This window comes from Apostichopus japonicus, chromosome 18, assembly GCF_037975245.1.
Source record: "Apostichopus japonicus isolate 1M-3 chromosome 18, ASM3797524v1, whole genome shotgun sequence".
Classification (NCBI taxonomy): domain Eukaryota; kingdom Metazoa; phylum Echinodermata; class Holothuroidea; order Aspidochirotida; family Stichopodidae; genus Apostichopus; species Apostichopus japonicus.
The window spans coordinates 477,041-496,621 of record NC_092578.1 but is presented as its reverse complement, the minus strand read 5'-3'; the positions used below and the strand labels follow the sequence as shown (position 1 = coordinate 496,621).

General features: G+C 37.8%; 1 protein-coding gene across 6 annotated transcripts in view; it reads right to left on the bottom strand.

Annotated features, from left to right (window-relative positions):
- LOC139958927 (rho GTPase-activating protein 15-like) overlaps positions 1–19,581 on the bottom strand; it is a 74,530-nt gene that overhangs the window by 41,329 nt on the left and 13,620 nt on the right. For all 6 annotated transcript variants that reach the window (XM_071956372.1, XM_071956376.1, XM_071956374.1 and 3 more), the window contains exons 2-4: positions 17,481–18,138; positions 9,281–9,442; positions 4,954–5,064 (exon numbers count right to left, since the gene is read on the bottom strand). In XM_071956372.1, the coding sequence (XP_071812473.1) occupies positions 4,954–5,064; positions 9,281–9,442; positions 17,481–17,975 (768 nt within the window). In that variant the 5' untranslated portion in view covers positions 17,976–18,138. The remainder of the gene's footprint in view (positions 1–4,953; positions 5,065–9,280; positions 9,443–17,480; positions 18,139–19,581) is intronic.

The window sequence follows — 19,581 nt, the reverse complement described above, 5'->3', positions numbered from 1 at the left end:
TTGAGCTGCGACGACAGGTTCGAATCAATTGCGGAAAGTCACTGCAATCGCTACACCATTTATCATTACACATCCCGAATGTGTGTTTAATGAGTACCAGCAGAAACCAGGACATGACATAGATTCCTGTGCATTCATGGGTCATATTCTCCTCGCTAATTATATTTCTCTCTCGTTATAATTCATCGCCATATGTCTAGGTTTGAAACCTTGCTTATGTTTTGTTGTTTAAAACGCTGGTGGAACCCCCTCCAGAGCATGTTAAAAGGCGCAAACTGAAGCGATTCTAGTACAGTCTCGTTACTTAGTACCTTGGCAACCTGCCAAGAAGAGAACGTTCTCGAAGCTTGGCAAAGTGCCAGGAAAACGAAGCCTTCCAAGAGTCTTGGCAAACTGCCAAGACAATATTCCCGCGCTGTGTATTTGTTATGAGAGGAGGGGGGCCAAGCAGTCACCTGGATTGACACGTGTAAGCTCAACGTTTGCTGCAACGAGCTGTTGACTACGTGAGCGATCCCATGGAATAAACCTCTCTCTCTATTTTTTGGGTGAATTTCCAAGACAAACGCGTTAGTAGTAAGTTGGAAAAGGGGTAGGATAAAACCCCAACAAAGGTACAAGCGCTAACGCGCTCCGAGCATACAGTATGCGCTTCGTGAATAATGTTCGATGTTCCGACATTTTAAGCACAGTTGCATTTCGTAGCACCTGATAGCCTAGTCGTGGCTATGCGCTAGGTGGTTTCAATAGGAAGTTGGATACTTCTACTGTACTACACTACGAAATGGACACGTCTCGACATGGAGAGATTTGAGGAGTAACGGGTACGTTATCATAACATTTATTACGTGTTTATTACGTTAAATGTGGTGTGGTAAAAACGTAGACATAACGTTTCTATGAGATATTAATGTTGTATTAATGTTATATTAATGTCTTAACGTAAATCGTTTTGAAATATGAGCCTGAAAACGTTTTCGGTGACATACCTCTTACACCACTGATAACGTTGTCATAACAAAACACTACATGCTTAGTAACGCTTTTGTGTTTGCTGAGTAACTCCCCGGGCTCCGTTAAGCAGCCAGGGATTTATGAGGTGGATTTTCTACAAACCCACCCTCTCACCATCTTCACAGCCCCTGTTGGGAGTTTGTTTCTGATGAGTAGGTCTATAGCTCAGTTAGCTCAGGGTTAAAGCCTTTCAGTCATAAGGTCCCCGATTCAGGCCACCCCAAGATTAATGTATGTTGTCCAGCTACAGAGTTGTTGACCTTTCATAATCATGGACGTTAAATTTGTATGTAAGAGACTGACTTCAGTCAGCTTGCAGCTTGGTTAAGCCAGTGAGGCTTCTTCTCATGTTCCTACTTGCAGGATGATCCTAAATACGTTCTTAAATACATACATATAATTGTAGGAGTCACATAAACAGTAGCATTGTAGCTTTGTTTAAGATTCTGATGAAGCAAACTATCCATTCAGTACTCAGTCTCATTTTTTGTAGCAGGGTAGCATTGTTTAAGATTCTGTACTCACTCAGCAGAGTGAGATTCTGTACCTTCAGTACTCATTTTTAGAGAGTACTGTGGTCAAGTGGTGAAGGCAGTGGACTGGTGATCTAAGGCTTGCAGGTTTGAGTCCTGGCCGGATCATTCAGTTGTTTCCTTGGGCAAGGCACTTTTTCGTCAGTGCAGCTTCCCATCCAGAAGATACTTGTCTCTATGCTTGACAGGTTTTCGTTGACCGGAGTAATATTGTTAGGCGCCTCAGGCATCATTATCTTTCAATAGGTCTACGCCTTTTCTTTCCCCAATATTATGATTAATATTTTTTAGCATGGAAAGAACCTCCATTAAACCTCCCTACAGGGTACAGCTTAGCATCATCAGGACATTCCTTTTCTTCAGAGTTTTCTGATTGCAACGGGTTGATAACTGAAGGAGTCATCAACGGTACTGTGGTACTGAATCAGTACTGCGAGTGCGGCTGTCCTGCAAGCGCTAACAAGGTCACCAAGCAGGCCGCTGTCCTTGACTTCTTTAGCAGCAGATACACAGGGTTGGGCTCTCTGGAGCCCTCCGGCGCCCAGGTACGGGGCTTTTGACTACCATCCTCTCAGACAACACGACGGTGGTAACATACTGTAGCTACGTCAACAGACATGGTGGCACCAGGTCAGAGAGATATTGCCGTCTGGCAAGGGAGACCCTCACCACAGCTACAGAATCTGGCATGGCCCTACAAGTCTCTCAGATAGCCAGAAAGGAGAATGTGATGGCCGATGCTCTGCCCAGGGGACAGCTCCACCCTGACGAGTGGACCCTTTTGCAACGAACATGAAGTAGGTTTTTCCACATGTTCAGCAGACCTCTGATAGACCTGATTGCGACACAGGGTAACAATGGGCTGCTCATCTTTGTTCAGGCGGCCCACCCGCAGGCCTTCCACATAACGCCAGGTCCCTGTCGCGAAACGGACCGGAAGCTTACATCTTCCCCCTCTTGGCATGGTCAGCCATCATAGTGGCCCCGCTGACCCCGGTTCGGGCAAAAGTTATCCAGCTCCTAGCGGACGAGCCAGCGAGTTTAAACAGTATTAAACAGAGCAACACTATGACAAGTAATTCAAAACTGTGCAATTGAAACTTAAATTGAAGAGTTTGCTACTTTTGTCAGTACTAGTTTGCCAACAATTGGCACTTCTGTTCATTATCCAAACAGTTGCTCTTCACTATGTACACTTTATGACTTCCGTGAACAGAACCAGTTGGTTTCCACTCCAAATTCTCATATTCTATGGTACTTAAAAGCATAATTCCAACGTCAATTATATATTAGATGTTAAAATAGGAATGAAAAAGAAAAATCTTTTTTTTACTATGTTCAATTTCATTTACTTCCTAGGCAACATACTTGAGGTTTGAGTATTGTTGCAATTTCACAAACTCAGGTAAACTATACCTACACAACAATAAAATGAAGCAGAATTCCCACATATTTAAAGCATTTCCTGCTTCCTTAGATATTGTGACAACATTTATACACGTCACATCTCTGCTGTACGTCAAACACATAACAGATTAAATATTTCTTAACAATACAACTCTGACAGAGAAATTTAAGGATGTAAAGTACAATACACGCTGAAAACTATTAAAGCATGTCAAATTATTAGGGGTGAGTGGTATTGGTGACAAGTATCAGTGGTACCACCCCAAGACTAAAGTTGAGAAATACATGGAACAATGCTTAAAGCCTGATATGTATGTCTAACTAAAAGGACAGGTTGCTAGATAATGCAACACCTGGATGTTTTTAGTTTTAACACAATGATATAGAAAGCTAATCATTTTGCTGATAGTGTTAAGGGTGTCCATAGACATGTATGCTCTTTGACTAGTATATGCAGGGAATCTAATTACTGTTAAAACCGATATGATACTAGTGTTAATGGGTATCTATGTCAGGTTACTATAACAACAGATCACATAATATTCAAGTTAAATGCTAGCATTAGCATTATAACCATATCTTCTCAATGAGAGACAATGTACCTACAACTTTTCTAGTTATGTAACATTTTCTCTTCATAGCAAATCCTGGCATTTATGTACAAGGACAATGCATAACCACATGTATACTGCACAATTCTCAATGGGACTTTACTATCTTCTACCCAGCTTTTTCATTTTATTTTTCTGTTCTTACAAACATACAGAGACAAGAGGACAGACCAGTCTGCAGATGGTTGGGAGAAACTGGAACACACACACTGAAATTTGCATTAACTGGTTTTGATCAATTGTTTGCAACTAATCAATCAATCAATTTGATTTATATCAATTCTTCATCTATATACTGGTGTTACTTTAACCTAATTAACTTAGCAGCCAGCTTTAATTCATGACACAACACATCAAATAATGTCAGCATCTGACAACCAATAAGTTTGCTAGAAATGTCATGAAATTTGATTGTTAAATTTAGGAATATATAAAGTAATTTCACTTTAGCAAAGCAAAAAAACAAATATCAAAGTTTCACTGTTTGTTCAGCTTTGTTTGTCCAGCTTTTCTTTGTCAAATTATTCTGATCCTGTACTTTGCATAAGGCAAAACTTAATTAATAATCACTGCTTGTTCTTGTAATATGAGTTTGTTTTTCCTGGATTGCTACCTGTCAGGATAATACTAGTAATGAGAGACTACTGCGGTACCTGGCATGAATGTCCAGTTTGACTGTATATATAAATAGCAGGTCTGAAAGGGAAGAGGAAGGGCTGTGACCTGGAAGGGGTCTGTGGAAGGGGTCTGTGGAAGGGGTCTGTGGAAGGGGTCTGTGGAAGGGGTCTGTGGAAGGGGTCTGTGGAAGGGGTCTGTGGAAGGGGTATGTGGAAGGGGTCTTTGGAAGGGGTCTGTGGAAGGGGTATGTGGAAGGGGTCTGTGGAAGGGGTCTGTGGAAGGGGTCTGTGGAAGGGGTCTGTGGAAGGGGTCTGTGGAAGGGGTCTGTGGAAGGGGTCTGTGGAAAGGGTCTTTGGAAGGGGTCTGTGGAAGGGCAGTGCTAAGAGGGTTAGTAGCAAGAGGTAGGTATGAAAGGTACTGGTATGTACAGCTCCTCTGTGCTGTGTGACACAAGTAACTTACATATGCAAGGTAGCACGCAACAACTCACCTCACCTCATCTCTAACCCACCCCACCATCTCCACAGACTGCTTCCAACTTCATCCTTCCCTCCTCCAACCCACCCCACAATATCCACAGACTGCTTACAGTCAATATTTGGACTTCGGTCTTTGTAAATTCAGAAGATCATGCAGGGCAAATGTGGCATTTTCCTCTTACTTGATTAGCCAATACTTCCAAGAATCACACTACTGTATGCCAAAAGTATTCTCATCCCACATAACTGGATAATCCGAAAATATCTGAAGTTATCAAAAGAAATAATTACTATTGCATTGGTGGCAAGATGGGTAAAGACCTTCTCCCCATTACTTCCACGCTCCTCCTTCCAGCCAGTAGGTACAGATCCTTCCGAACCACGACGCATTGACGTTGGTGACTATTCAAAGAACAGAAAATAACCATGACATTAATAACAGTGTAAATAGACTAAAGTTTGAAGCATTTCTCAGAATAGAGGAGGCTGACATCAATAACAGTGTAAATACACTAAAGTTTGAAGCATTTCTCAGAATAGAAGAGGCTTTCAGCTGCAATAGGTAACCTTAGTTGTTTATCATAACAATTTAGTTACCTCAAGGCCAACATGAATGATTTACAGTTGGTATTTCTGATAATTAAGGGGTTTGGTGAGATCAACAATACAACATGTAAATAACACTGTTTCTGTTTACCTTATCAAGTTATCAATCGGAATCAAATCTTAAAGGAAAAGAATAGACACACACCTTAGAACTTCCATGTCAAGTTTCATAAAATTAGGAATGAAAGGACAGAAGATAAAGAAAAACAAAATTTGAATTTTTGATTTGAAATCAGTGTTCTATGAAAGCATTGTTGTAAAGTGAAGGCAATGCCTACCTTTGAAAGGGTGCTGTAGCTAAGGTAACCAGGAAAGGCACTTCCAACAAAATGATAAATGTCATTGTTGTCTAAACAATGAAGAAGGGGTGGGTGAATAACAGTTGGTTGAAGCTACAATCACAGCTTAAACCTGGGTATACCAGTAGCTATTGAATAGGAATGTAACTTTCTCCACTAGTATCTGAGCAAATATTACACAAAACAACATACTTCACTATATTACACAATATTTATGTAGAGACCAGAGTTTGAATCTCAAATGATAACAGGGCATTGCTTATGAAATTAATTGATTATTTCATAATCTGGTACAAACAGATCCCCTGTCTGGTCACTACTTTGAAATCTCTTTGTTGTCAATAAGTTCTTTCTTCCTTCAACTATTTACAATTCCCAGTCATTGTTCAATCTTGATTTGCATAATTACTACATATTTTAATTTTGTGTTTTAATTTTAGATATTGCTGAATAGTGAATACCAACATCTTGGTCATTTCACAAATCTTAGATAAAGATGTCCGTCTGTATATATATGAAAACCAGGTTTTCACCGGTCATTTTTTTTGGCCAAACTTACAATGTACATTTTGATGATGCTGTGAATGTTTATGTATCATATATACAATTGTATTGTAGTGGTACTGTTTGTAACTGTTCCACACATGTATACTCTATCTATGATGTCTCACAAAGACTACATATGCTGACCAGCAGTAGACTTATCCAGCAAGCTACCTTTTTAATTCCTAAATCAGCCATGTCTGGTCATTCTACAAGCAACATATTTTACAGTTTCAGATACAATGCAAGCTCTTTTGTGACTGCCATACATTTAAGTATCTCAAGAGTGGTAGGAATAATTTAGTTGGAAGATGGATGTGAATTCATGCTTCACTATACACAATTAGAGGCACTGTACTACATCAAGAGGTTGTTGTTACTGGATAGACTAAAGTTGTACTAGAGTCACACATACAATAGATCTGCAAACCATCTGCAGTCAGTGTATCAAACTTATCTCCAAAATTCAACAATAATATTTGATTTTAAAATTTGTGCACTTTTGTTTACTTCCCAAACACTATCTGCACTCCAACTATCAAGGTTAATCAGGTTAAAACGTTTTCTGGCAATTTTAAGAAGATTTTAACAGTTTTCTAGCTGAAGGTCAAAGCAACGAGGAACTTTAAAATATTTTAAGTCTCATTACGTGTCTGGTGATGAATTTCGGAAAACAAACTTCCGAAACAGATTCAATGTTTCTTATTCTAAATGCACTCTGACCAGGTGGGTTTAATGGAGAAAAGCTGTCGCAACCGAAAGAAAGACATTTATTTTTTGTTGCCCTTATGGTGCGAACGATTTACCGTAAAATCACTGCGACTGCCCATATCATTACATAAAAATGTAACCTATATATACTGGTATTGTATACTCGGAAGTCCTATGCCTAACGGTCATCAGAGAGATTTGATTGGCGCATGATCTGTTGGACGGGGCTTGCAAATTTTGACTGAAGTTTGTAGAATCTATGGACTCGTTAAAAAATCTGGCAATTTTTATTCAGCTCAAAATGTTTAACGACAGATAACTCAAATAATAATTATTAATATGACAATTGCATAGAACGGTGTTATTTTCACTGAGCTTTTAGAGCAGTAAGCTGGAAAGTCAAGGTTAAATTCACATAATGGTCATTCTTGCAATGTCTAATTAATTGCCACCCTGGAGAATTTGAAACAATAAGATATTTAGGGTCTTGAAGGAGTGATACTTATCAGTCCCTACCTACAGAGTACAAGGCACCAGTAAACACTCAGATTTAAGACTTCTCACCTCCAACATAAAAAGCTTCATCTCCCAAAGACACAGAAGAAACTCTCACTGTATATCTCAAAACACAGTCTTATAATCATAATCTATGGTCTCCTTAATTTACTTTCTGAAGAATTGCAAGGTTAAGGGGAGATATTTGCAATCCGAGCATCAGATGATATACGGACCATGCAATTACAGTAGACATCTGAGGGGTTAATAAAAATAAGGAACATGGATAACAAGCCCATATCTCCCCATTAATGATCTTATGGTCTATGTCTGAAATGAGCATAACCAGAGACAGGTTCTCATTAACAGAGAGATGATCACTACTAGAAAACACAAATCATGTGACCATGCTAGATGACAGACTCTGGTATACTCTGTATTAACTTTATTATCATCATCCCACTGGTGCTAAAACTTACTGACTCTGGTTATGTGAATAACCTAATCCCTGTAAGCCATTCGAATCAGAGAAAGCTTAACTTTGGAATCAAATCTGGGAAAAACTAAAGAAGAACAACTTCCATTATTCTGAATTGTCTGATTTATCTTAAAGTATGGTCTCCATGGAATATTCTTATCAAGTCTTCATGTTTCCTTTCAATATGAAATGAACATATAGTGTAAAGTTGGGGGTAGGTAACACTTAAAGGAAGTAAGAACCACATGTATGTGAAGTCATTTAAAGTACAGCTATATAACCTCTTATCTAATATGTATGATTGCTAGGGTTGTGGTTGGACTGATTTATATGAAGAATAAATATACTTAGCTAAGGGAATGACGCCCATTAGTCAAATAATGATATTACCCATAAACCATCACTCTCTGCAGATGTTACAGTTTACATAAGTAGTATTTTCACAGAAATTCTTCATTTTACAAAAATATTCTGTTTACCACAATATATGACATAGTCAAGATTACATTCAATGCAGTCCTGACATTATGTTTTTATTATATGTTTTTGTGCAATTCTGTGAAAAAGTGCACTACATGACAGAGTTTACTTCCCAAACACTAGTAAAAAAATATATTCAATTGCAGACAAAATTATCAATAAAATGATCAATGACACACTGTATATTGAAGAGAGTGGCAAAGCATAAGGACAAGAATGATCAGATCAGTGAAGGTTTATAATTCATTTATTCTTTCTGGTAATATAGAATTTGAATTTTCACTGAAGCTTTCTATATCAAGCTGCACAGTATCTTAACTCCTGGATGTTTGTGTAAGATTAGTAAAAATCCATAGTGAACACCTAAATATGTAACAATGTGGGTCGTAACAGGAGAAAGAAAGATGGCAGAGAAGAGAGGCCATTGAATGTGGAAACTGGTCATAGAGAGTGTATGTACAGCCAGAGTGTTGAGTTTGTGTGGAGACAGGTAAGCAAGGAAACAAAGTAAATACAATAAATAAAACAAGAAAGATGAATGGCAGACTATACAGTTTGTTTGGTCAAATGGTAAGCGGTCAGATTGAGTTTAAATGACATAAGATATTCTTTGATTTAATTAACTGTCATAATTATAGAGTATAATTCTCAGCATGATCCTTGAAACAGTTGTACACTGACACTTCCAGTTGTGCACAATTCATCAATCATACTGGAACTGTTGAAATTAAAATTTTCCTGTTGGTAAATATCATGCAACAGTCTTCGCAACAGAACACAGAACTGTGAACACTGATAACATATATACCAAACACTGTACTTCCATTACTAACCTGAAAGTGTTACAACTTAGTCCAATGTTATCAACCAACCCATAGCTAGATCTTACATTATTATTATTTATAACATGTCTGGTGGGGCTATCAGTCTCTAGCTCTACCCTACATTATATCTAAACCCTACCATGATCCAACTAAGAAAGCCAAATGTAAAGGATGCAACTTACCCTAACCATCGGTGTAGGCCTGTACCCTCTTGGTGCTTCCCATTGTGTCTGCCTGGTGTTCTGGTTGAAGTAATATTTTCTCCCCTGCTGATCGGTTAGTTCTTTCCACTCCCCACTTGATGGGTCACCACTTGGATACCCTGGTGGTTCATGTTCGGGAGACTTTTCAGGAGAGAAATTAAAAGTAGAGAAGTTTGTCAAGGAGAAACTGCGCATGTACAAGGGACTCACACGGCATTCCATTAGAAGTGCTTCAAGTTCGGGCATTCTAAAACAACCAAATCAAAATCCTAAAATGTCTTGGAACAGAAGCTCTGAAATGTTTCAAACTTTAATTCCTGAAGAGTAAAATATTCAATTATTGAAGGTGTTTCAACTTTCAAGATCTCCCGACTAGTGTGTACTGTGGCATATATCTGTATTCCTCACGAGCACTTCTGTTCTTCTCTGTGTACAACGTTTCAATGTGTTCAAATTCCAACAAGCAATAAGAGGCTTTCTGTATCCCACACACGCGTAATGCTTTAAGTAACTTGAATTTTGTACTTTACTACCATTGACACCCCCACAAAACAAATACTGTTTCCACAACAAATGGAATTCTACAAGTATGCTTCAATGACTTTACTACAGCAAGATACACCCATCACTTAATCGTGTCTTTTATTCTTCCTGGATCACAGAATACCAATATTCAAACAATATCACACATCAAAACCAAAACAATCACAGTCCATAAATAAAAGTTGAGTGTTGAAGCACTAGGTATTCAGCCATGTGTGACTCATATAGTTAAGACTATGACTTGTGAATAAATAATATCAATAGAAGCAATGCACTTTCCTTGATGAGTTCATGTCAGAACTACCAACTCCTTCCTCTAAAGTTGTTTCTATATGAATCATAGGGTTTGATCCAAATCATTTCAGCCATGTGATCACTAGACCAAAAGACATCTCGATAATAAAATCATAAAAACTATGCTGGGCAGCTGCAAAATGTGATGGAGTTACTCCTGCATTCGACGACAGAGGTATACCTAAATTAAGCCCAACCAATTTCATTCTCCAAAGCTTTCAGCCTAAATCCAGGGTAATAATGTTATCAGGTTTGCAATTCCTCAGACCAGGGAGTTCAGACATTTTTACTTTCACTGTGCAGTAAAATTGAAATTTCTCTTTTCATATTCTATCTCCTCAGGAGAAGAGTCTGTCATATTAACTCAGAGGTATAGCAAAGTATGTTGATACTGCAGCGCATCATCCATGATTGACATTCTGTTTCAATCGAGAAGCCAACGGAAGCTCACTTGATTGACCAATATTTCCTGGTTAATTTAAATTTTGAACTTGTTTAAATGTTACAAAACTAAATCTCCTTGTCTTTTATAAATAAGTAACATTTTGACATGAAGTGCTTGAATTCCAATATATACTTGACAAAGAACAAAGTTAAACCTTTACACATAGAAAGTAGAGTTAGCATGCTATGATTGCCATCAAATGAACTAGAATGTTGTGTTGTCAAGAATGTACAATGGAAATCACTGACTCACTGTAAGTTAATTCATGTAACAGTGTTAGATACAGTAACACTGCTGACATTCTTACTGTACAAGATGGTCAAAACAGACTATGGTTGATTTGTCGATTATGAGGAATATTGGTAATTTGGTACTTCTGGATATATAGCTATCTACTTTCAAGCAAAATGAGATTCAGCCAACACTTGAAACCTAAATGATACAGATGTAATACACAATTGACACAAAGAAAATGTTTATACAGAAATAGACTGAAGACTTGAGTAAGTCAAATGTTTACAGGGTAACTAGGACTTCTATTTTAGTATTACTTTATTCTTTACACTTACTATGAGATATATATATATATATCTAGGTGGTATTTGTCTATATGTTGTCAAACATGGAAGTGCTTTTGACAAACATAATACTGGCAATTTTATACCAACAGCTTAGTTTGACCACAAAAATATGAATAGAAAAAATAAGATATCGATTGAGGGTAACTTGAGCTACTCCAGATGCTAGAAGATGCCTGGGGAAAAAAAAAAAATATTTTATGATTCACAGAACAACATCCTGTTAGCAAATTTGTTTTGTAGAGGTTGGTGAATTTTGCTGAAACTATTAGGCACTAGCAAAAGGAGACATCGCCATGGCAACTGACCTGAAATTGTTTGTCTCACTCATTTCATGAACCTGATTGGATAATCTCACCCATATACCAAAAAATAACCTCAAACCCTCTTTTAAAACAAGGTTAATAGTGTGTAGAACTGTAGATGTACATCATTATTTTTGTCTATCAAAGATAATGATTGAGCCAAAAATTCAGGTAGGAAAACTGAAAGAATGAAAGCAACTAACAACTGAGCATGTTTTTAATTGAGCATGTTTTTAATTGAATGCCATTTCCTGATACACTTCTGCTATGTTATTAATGAATGCTGCACTCAGCAGTTCATCAAGTGTACGGTTACTCAAAGCATAAAGGATGAAAAAGGTTCACAAAAATTTGGCCATTTCAGTAACCTTAAAGTGGCCATGACACGAAAATTTCAAAGTCCTATATTTTTGGGATCCATCAAAGAATGTTCTCTAGAACATGTATCAACCAATCTGCCAGTTTAAAACTTGATTTTTCAAGTCGAAAATTGAGAATGAATTTACCCTTTTCGGCGTTTGAAACTTTGTTTACTCGAAAATTTTCCGATTCGCATGACGTCATGTGACGTCACGTTTTGAACACATTTGTTGTCGCTGCTTACAATACCGTTCACGTACACAGTAGACAAGTACACATACCACTAGTGGTTACTAAACAAAACACCGATCACAAGTGCGATATCAAATCAAAATTTCCTGTGAAATGGCGGATCCAGAACCAATTGCGGCAACCGAAGTTCAAAGTGATAATGGTTCTTCACTAGGCAGTGAAATTGGGCTATAATTAGAGTGCCCTTTCTCATATTCGAAGCAGAGAGTGAAGGCGATGATCATTCCAATATTGAACCGAACGTTGAGGGTGGAGCGGAGGTGTTAGAACCGTATCAGTTCGAGCCTGTTAAACGAGCCGAAATTGAAGCTCCACAACATATCGAAGAAGAAATCCGTTCGAAACCATTGCAAGGAACATACAACGTGGTAAGAATTTATTAACGAAGCATTTAAAAACAAAATCCAGTCCATTTTGTGCATGTGTTGTTGGAATTCGCGGAACACCCTAAACCGTATTGTGCGTTGTGTTACGGTAACTTACAACCCATATGTAGAGTGTGTAGTACTAGTAGGGTTGGTTGCATACTGAAAGTTTGGCTCGGGGATGTAAGTTGCATTATGCAGCCATGCTAGGTAGGCATATGTGTTATTTCATACTCATTATTACTTGGCTAGTACTTTGGCCTGGAGTTTTGCAAATCAATTTTCTGAAACAAAAGAATGTTTCATGATACATGGAAGGTGTAAAATCACAACACATGTAACCATAACTGTACATTGTATGCCTGCTTGATATTGTGGACATCATGGCCAACATTAATACATTTTGAACTTTCATACATTTTTTCCCAGGCAGTACAGATACATAGCCTACGGTCAACAGGTTCAATGATACTTGGGGTTCCTAGCAAGACACGTCAGGGTTGTGCTACCATCATGTGCAGTCCAAAGGATCAGAAGTGATTTTCCAGCCAATGGTCATTACACTGGATTCAAGTTGCCAGGAGAAAACTCATTGTATAGGAAGCCTTGGTTGAGAAATTCCTCCAGAAACACCTTTTCTAAACTACGATTGTGTTGGATTACCAATCCGTCAGGGTTCCCTCAGTGTTGATATATTGAAATTCAAGACTTTTAATTCAGGATGAAAAGGTTATTTTCCAGACCCAACATCAACAATGAAAGAAAAGGCATGTTTTGAAGCATTTGGACACAAGTATTGGTGTGACCGTGATGTCATATAATATGTGCATAAGGGAACAGGCATTGACCTTTTTAGGGGCATTTACCTCCCAGACGTTTGATTCGTACCTTTAATCTGGAAGCCAAAATATCCATATCACCAATGATATTTGACAGAAAAGTCATAATAAAGACCAATGGAGGCAGCAGAACTCTTGAATGTTTAGACTTTGTTTCTTCAGCAGCAGTTGGTTTGTTTTGTAGTCTTTCTTCAAAAACTCAGCTGTACACCCTGTTAATGGTCTTCGATTGTTTTAATGCGTGTGATGCTGTGTTTCATATTGCCCATCAGTGTTGTACGTGTCGTCGTGCTTGTGTAACATTTTTGCATGTGAGTTACTTCGTGCAGTGTTTCTTGGTTTAAATAACCCTTTATTGTATTTGCTTCTGGATTATTCTAATTAATTTGTCATAACAACGATTGATAGCGATGGACATGCAACTGCTTTGTAGGCTTAAAGCCAAAAAATTCATGTAAGTTGTTTTCTTTTAACCTCCTTTGATGTCACAAATTACATTAGTGTAATTTAAGAATGATAATGTTTATGGAAAGTACAGTTTTACTTTTATGTCATATAATACAATGATTGTTGTTAATGTTAGTTCAGATTGTCCAGAATGACTGTCTAGAACTGATATTGAATAACTTTTGTTCAATGATTTAACACTTGAACTATGTGGTGTGAAATTTTGGCTCTGTGACTTTAAAATAAATCGCTTTGAGATTTAATTAAACACCCTTTGGAATAAAATCTTTTTACCTACCTACTTTGACCCATCCCCATTACCCCCACTCCCTCCACAACATAAAAAATGGTTTTCCTGGAATAGGAATAAGAAATTATTGCTATAACTAACTGATCCAGCATATTCCAGAAATAAATTGGGGCACTGAGATTTGTTCACAAGAAGATGTAACCCACCGCTTCTGAAGCTAACCTCATAGCTTATTAGTATACAATAGAGCAATGAAGGGGGTGTTAATTTAGATGATACAGTAAAATCTCTTCGTCTATTGCGACTTCAGTGTAGTAACGCTAATACTATAGTACTACTAGTGCTCGGCGCGCTACCTCCTAAGGATCGCCACTTGCCCCATTGGAGGTTTCCTGTTCCCCGATCTGGTCTTCAGAGTAGTTTTTTGTGGATTACTTGACAGAAGAATGACTCTTTTATGTCGAACCGTTAAAGTCCATTTGTTTTATTTCATAACAAAAAGGAGGGATCGTAGTATGCTTCCGTGAAGTGTTCGCTTCATTCGGAGCTGCATACTGGCTAGGCCCAGTGAAATCGGCGATGGTGTTGTGCACTAACTTGGTCATAATCGCCGTGTTTTTTTCGTCCTTCAGCCATGGATGAAGGCTAATTGCATGGGTAATGATATTAATGCAGCCCCCAACAACACAACGGACCGGCATTTCTCTCGGATAGTTTACAACAGTTGTAAAACAAACTTGAAATTTCTAACGATATAGCGTAATACAGTGGTTGTTCTCTCAGTGTAAATGTGCGTGTACTGTATATGGAACGGTATGATCGTCGCGCATCCGATACATGCCTGGGCTTTGCACGTGTGTTCCTAACATGACGTCATCATTGTCTTGTTGTGAAATCGCATTCTCAGATATCTATTTTCGGATGCGAATATTAAAACGTTAATTACTAATTAGTCCTTGAGGTTTTCAAGGTGTTGAGGATAGTTTTGAACATAGATTTTCTCATAGATTCAGAGGAAGTTACTCTCGATGAGTTGGATTTTTCGTGTCATGGCCTCTTTAAAATAATCCAGGATCAGAAGTCTATAGTTAATCTCTCTGAAAGAACTTAAGCATGCAAAGACTACGCTGGCCAAACAACAGAGTCTTTGGCTTTGAGTACAGTGTTTCTGTTTGTTGCGTGTTAGAGGAATCAAACCGTAATAGTATTTACTGACTTTGCAATCCTCTTTATATATCCACAGTCCCCCTCAAAAGTTTGCTAGGAAGCTGAAAGTGACTCAGTTGGTTTCCATGTCAGGAAACCAAAAAAGAGGGAGAAACCAAAGGTCAACCCACCCTTGAATAAAACCAAAACTATCCATACAAAGATTCTCTACATTAGTTGCCTATATCAGATAAAGTTACCCCTCACCATACCATCACCCCATTATACTAAGTGTGGAGACAACCATAATGGAAGATAGATCTGACATTGCAATGCAGTGTGCTGAAGTAAACATTGTTAATCAGTTCCAAGTAACTGGTCTTATCTATACTTGAAAGTGAAAGAATTAAGGTTACCCAATCAAGTTAAAGGAAACATCTAGCTATTGATTACCACATATGGCTATCATTCATATATAATAAACATATCCACGCTGCTTCAATAGGTTCCAGGATGTTTTCAAGGATGTGTATCAAGCGCGACTGTATCTGCACTTTACCAAACAGTTTCAATTTGTTATCATAAATTCAATGAATATTATTAACATTCTGTGTACAAGGCAGAAGATTTAACTCCTTAAGAGAGGGTTATCTTACAGCTAGACACTAGCAGTTTCAGTACTTTCATTTATACTATCTATAGCATACTTGTGATGAAGACTCTTACCTCGCACATATGTCTTTCTGTTCTAACACAAATATGATGGAATCGTTATGTTACAAGGATTCTTCAAGCTCGATTGCATTTTCCATTTGAGCATTTTGAAAACCTTTTAACATCACAATTGTTGCTGTGGGCTAATCTTGTTTAGATAAATGATAGTAAAGAGAATAATGAAGTATTACTATAAATCACATAAGTATTTGCTGTTCTTGTTTTAAAGAGATTGAAGCAGAGTAATGATTCCAATCCCACTGATTGGCGTCCACTGGTTAATTAGAACAAAACCAAATGAAAAATGGCTTCATGGTAAGATCAATGCTTTGTTTGTGTTTAGGAAATGTCAACACTACACTATCAATGTGGAAGCAGATGCTAGTCTGACTGTCTAGTCAGGCACACTGTTGGGTTAAAGCCTACAGAAAGTTTAAAGCCTCTTACCTAGTCATTCCTCAACTTTCATCTACGGTTCAAAGCACTTAGTTTATACGAGACTGTCAATGTCATACATTCAATATGCATAGCCTAGGCCATGTACGTACATATACTCTTACACGCACAGTTATCAATAAACTAACATCCATGCTATATTAGGGCCTTTGTTTTCTAACATACACTTTCAAAAAGAAAAGCACAAACCTTGGAAAAAAGCACCCCACACCATCCTTCATTCATACTCGATGTACAAAATTAGATTAACATGTTCACAAGTGGATAAAACCTGTAATCCATACACAAACATACATTGAGGGTTCACTACTTTTCCATGATATTGGATTTAGGGCAACCCCTTCAAGTTCAAAATTTCACAAAGAAACATTTTAAACTATCAACAAGTCACCACATGTTTGGAACCTCAGACAAGAAGAATGTAACATGGGGCTATAACTACATACATTAGAATGGTACAGAATTATTTATATCGTTAATCGGCTGTTGTTTTCTCCAGAAAATATACTTTCAATAAGTACAATATCCATCTTTCGTACACAAAGTTCTTAAAAATTAAAAAAGTAGCGAAAGATAACTATAAATGACATCGTGGAACACTGCACAATAATAAACGAATCCATTTCATTACAGCATCAAATCTCAAGTACCCTACTGCTAGTACTGCACTGTTTGTACCCTAGGCTATGATAATATACAGTCCCGGGTGAAGATGGATTTAAGCTGGATGTGTTCCCTGCAGTTTTGGCTCAAATTTATTATATATCGTTTTAGTTATTATATTAAGATGAGGTGAAATACCAGTGGTAAGGTTTTATACATGGGACCCTTGCAATCATCGTTTGAAGGAAGAATAAATAACAAAAATTTCAGAATAACTTTGAGGTCCTGCAACATGCTGAGCCCAAGTGACGTTAGATATTTGGTGTAGCCTAGGTCCAAATTACTGCGGTAAGCCAAGTTCCAACTGCGAAACAATTCTGGTGGTTGGGGCTATATTAAACTGTGATGTTCTTTCAACCTGTACAAGGAAGCTGTGGAGTATTTTGGGGTTGATTACAGAAATCAATTACTGTACTCTTTGCATTCTTGCAATAAAACATTTTTTCAGGATATCCTCAGAATAGAAAGGGACCATTAAATTTACAAGAGTTATAATAGTTTTTCTTTTCCAAGTTGCTTTACCTGAGGGCTTTCTTTGCCAGGTTTCTTCTCATGATGGTCTCTCTGAACGTTCAACTGTGATGGTCTAAGTGGCCCACTGTGATTTTCGTCTGCATTATCTGTCTCTTGAATCGGTGGCTCGTGATGGAATCGGGCAGACGATGATGAGCTGCCAGTCCGAAATGAGGAACCAGGAGGAGCGCTTCCCCTTCTCTTTAAGCCGGACTGCAACTCATCCAGGAACCTATTATTCTTGGAGCCATTTTCTTCAATTTCTGGTTGTTCAGATGGTGGTGGTGGTGTTACTTCAATATGTGCTGTTCTCTGATTGAGTTCTTTCAGATACGAAGCAGGAAGGTAAAATGCTGCACCAGTTTCACCAAACTGGACATACCACCAATCATCATTCGATTTTTTTATGAGTTTAAATTTGTCTCCAGGACTGACTGTTTCTTTATTGCCATTTGGAAGATCAATGTCGTATTGATATAAGGCTTCTACTATTGTTGACCCCATGACCTGTGAGCAACAAAGAACTAACAATCTACCACTTTCTGGAATATATCTCTCCTCACATTCTCTAACTTGTTCTACTTTCAAAAGTATTTCTCCATCTTGTTGAGTTAGAATTCTGCAAACCAATCTTCAGTTCCTCCACAGTACATTGTAGCCTGATAACCTGAGAGAAAGAAGAAGAAGAATCAAGTACATGACTAACTGGTCAAATCATTAAGTACTGAGGGTGGGAAAGGTGGGAAGGGTGGGAAAGGTGGGAAGGATGGTAGTAGGGAAGGATGGGGACTTGAATAGAGAAACAAACATTTGCAACTTTTGTGTATGAAACATGCCAGAATCAAATCCATATACACAGCAGGGTGGCTACAGTGTAGGGTGGCAAGCATATACAGTACCAGTGCATGTTTCATAACACTTGTTGCCACATGCCATGTGCAATGCTGATGAACTGTCCTATTATTTTATAGCTCTGCTTATCACTATTTGGAATATAATGAGGGGAGTAGACCATAACATCTTTTTAAATTCAACTCGTCAGGTTGCCTTAACACTCTTACAGCCCTAAATATGATAACGCATTTTACAATGTTCATTGATAATAAACTCTTGTGTGTAAACAAGTATGCTATTGAAGAGCTTTCATTTTGAACAATAGGAAGCCACTTGATAAATCAAGTGCACCTAGGACTATCTCGCTTACAAACTTCCACAATACAAAGAATAATCTCTAGACAAGTGTAGTTCCATTGCTACAATAGGGCTCTGTAATATTAAAGTTCCCTTCCTTCCCTACATGGTGCTTTAATGTACTAGTTGTTGATGCTTGTAGCAAGCCTCAGCTCGTGGATGAAATATTGAAAGCATAAATGATGTATGCAGGTGTAGATATAGGCTCTCTATGCTACAATAGGGCTCTGTTATATTAGTTCCCTTGTTTTCCTTCATGGTGCTATAATATACTAGTTGTTGATGCTTGTATATTACATGTACTGTAGCATTAAACAAACCAGAATCTAACTGTTCTCATTAACATAGATGTATCACAATTTATATTATGTGTCTCTACGTTGGTGACAACTAAACCATTTGCGGTACTACTGCAATGGTATAACTGCTGCCAATGGAAACCTGGGTTACTTTCCCTGCAAACTGGATTTTATAAATTGTCATATAAGAACAAAGACTATCAATTTTCTGGCCAGAAACAGACAAAGACAATTGGATGATTGATTGATGTGCAGAGTTCCTAGGGGCAAACACAGACAGAAGTGCAAAGTGCAAAGTATATGCTTAATTAATACTTTGGTTCAATACACCTCAGGCATTATTTCAACTCCTAGAAAATGCTCCTCTATCTTCATGCATCGTGATTTGGTTCAATCTCTGAATTCAAGAGCAAAGCTTTTGTACGTTGAGAGTTTTTTTATCGTAGACACCATTAATGGAAATTAATTTTAGGTACTTCCGTGCCTATTTCATTAAGTTGATTCCAGAGGGCTTCGGGTGACACCAAAGCTAAGGATCTTGATCATTTGTGAACTACTTATCAGAAGCAAACTAATTTGTATGAATCATTGTCAGGGTTTTTGTTCTGACTGTACTTGCT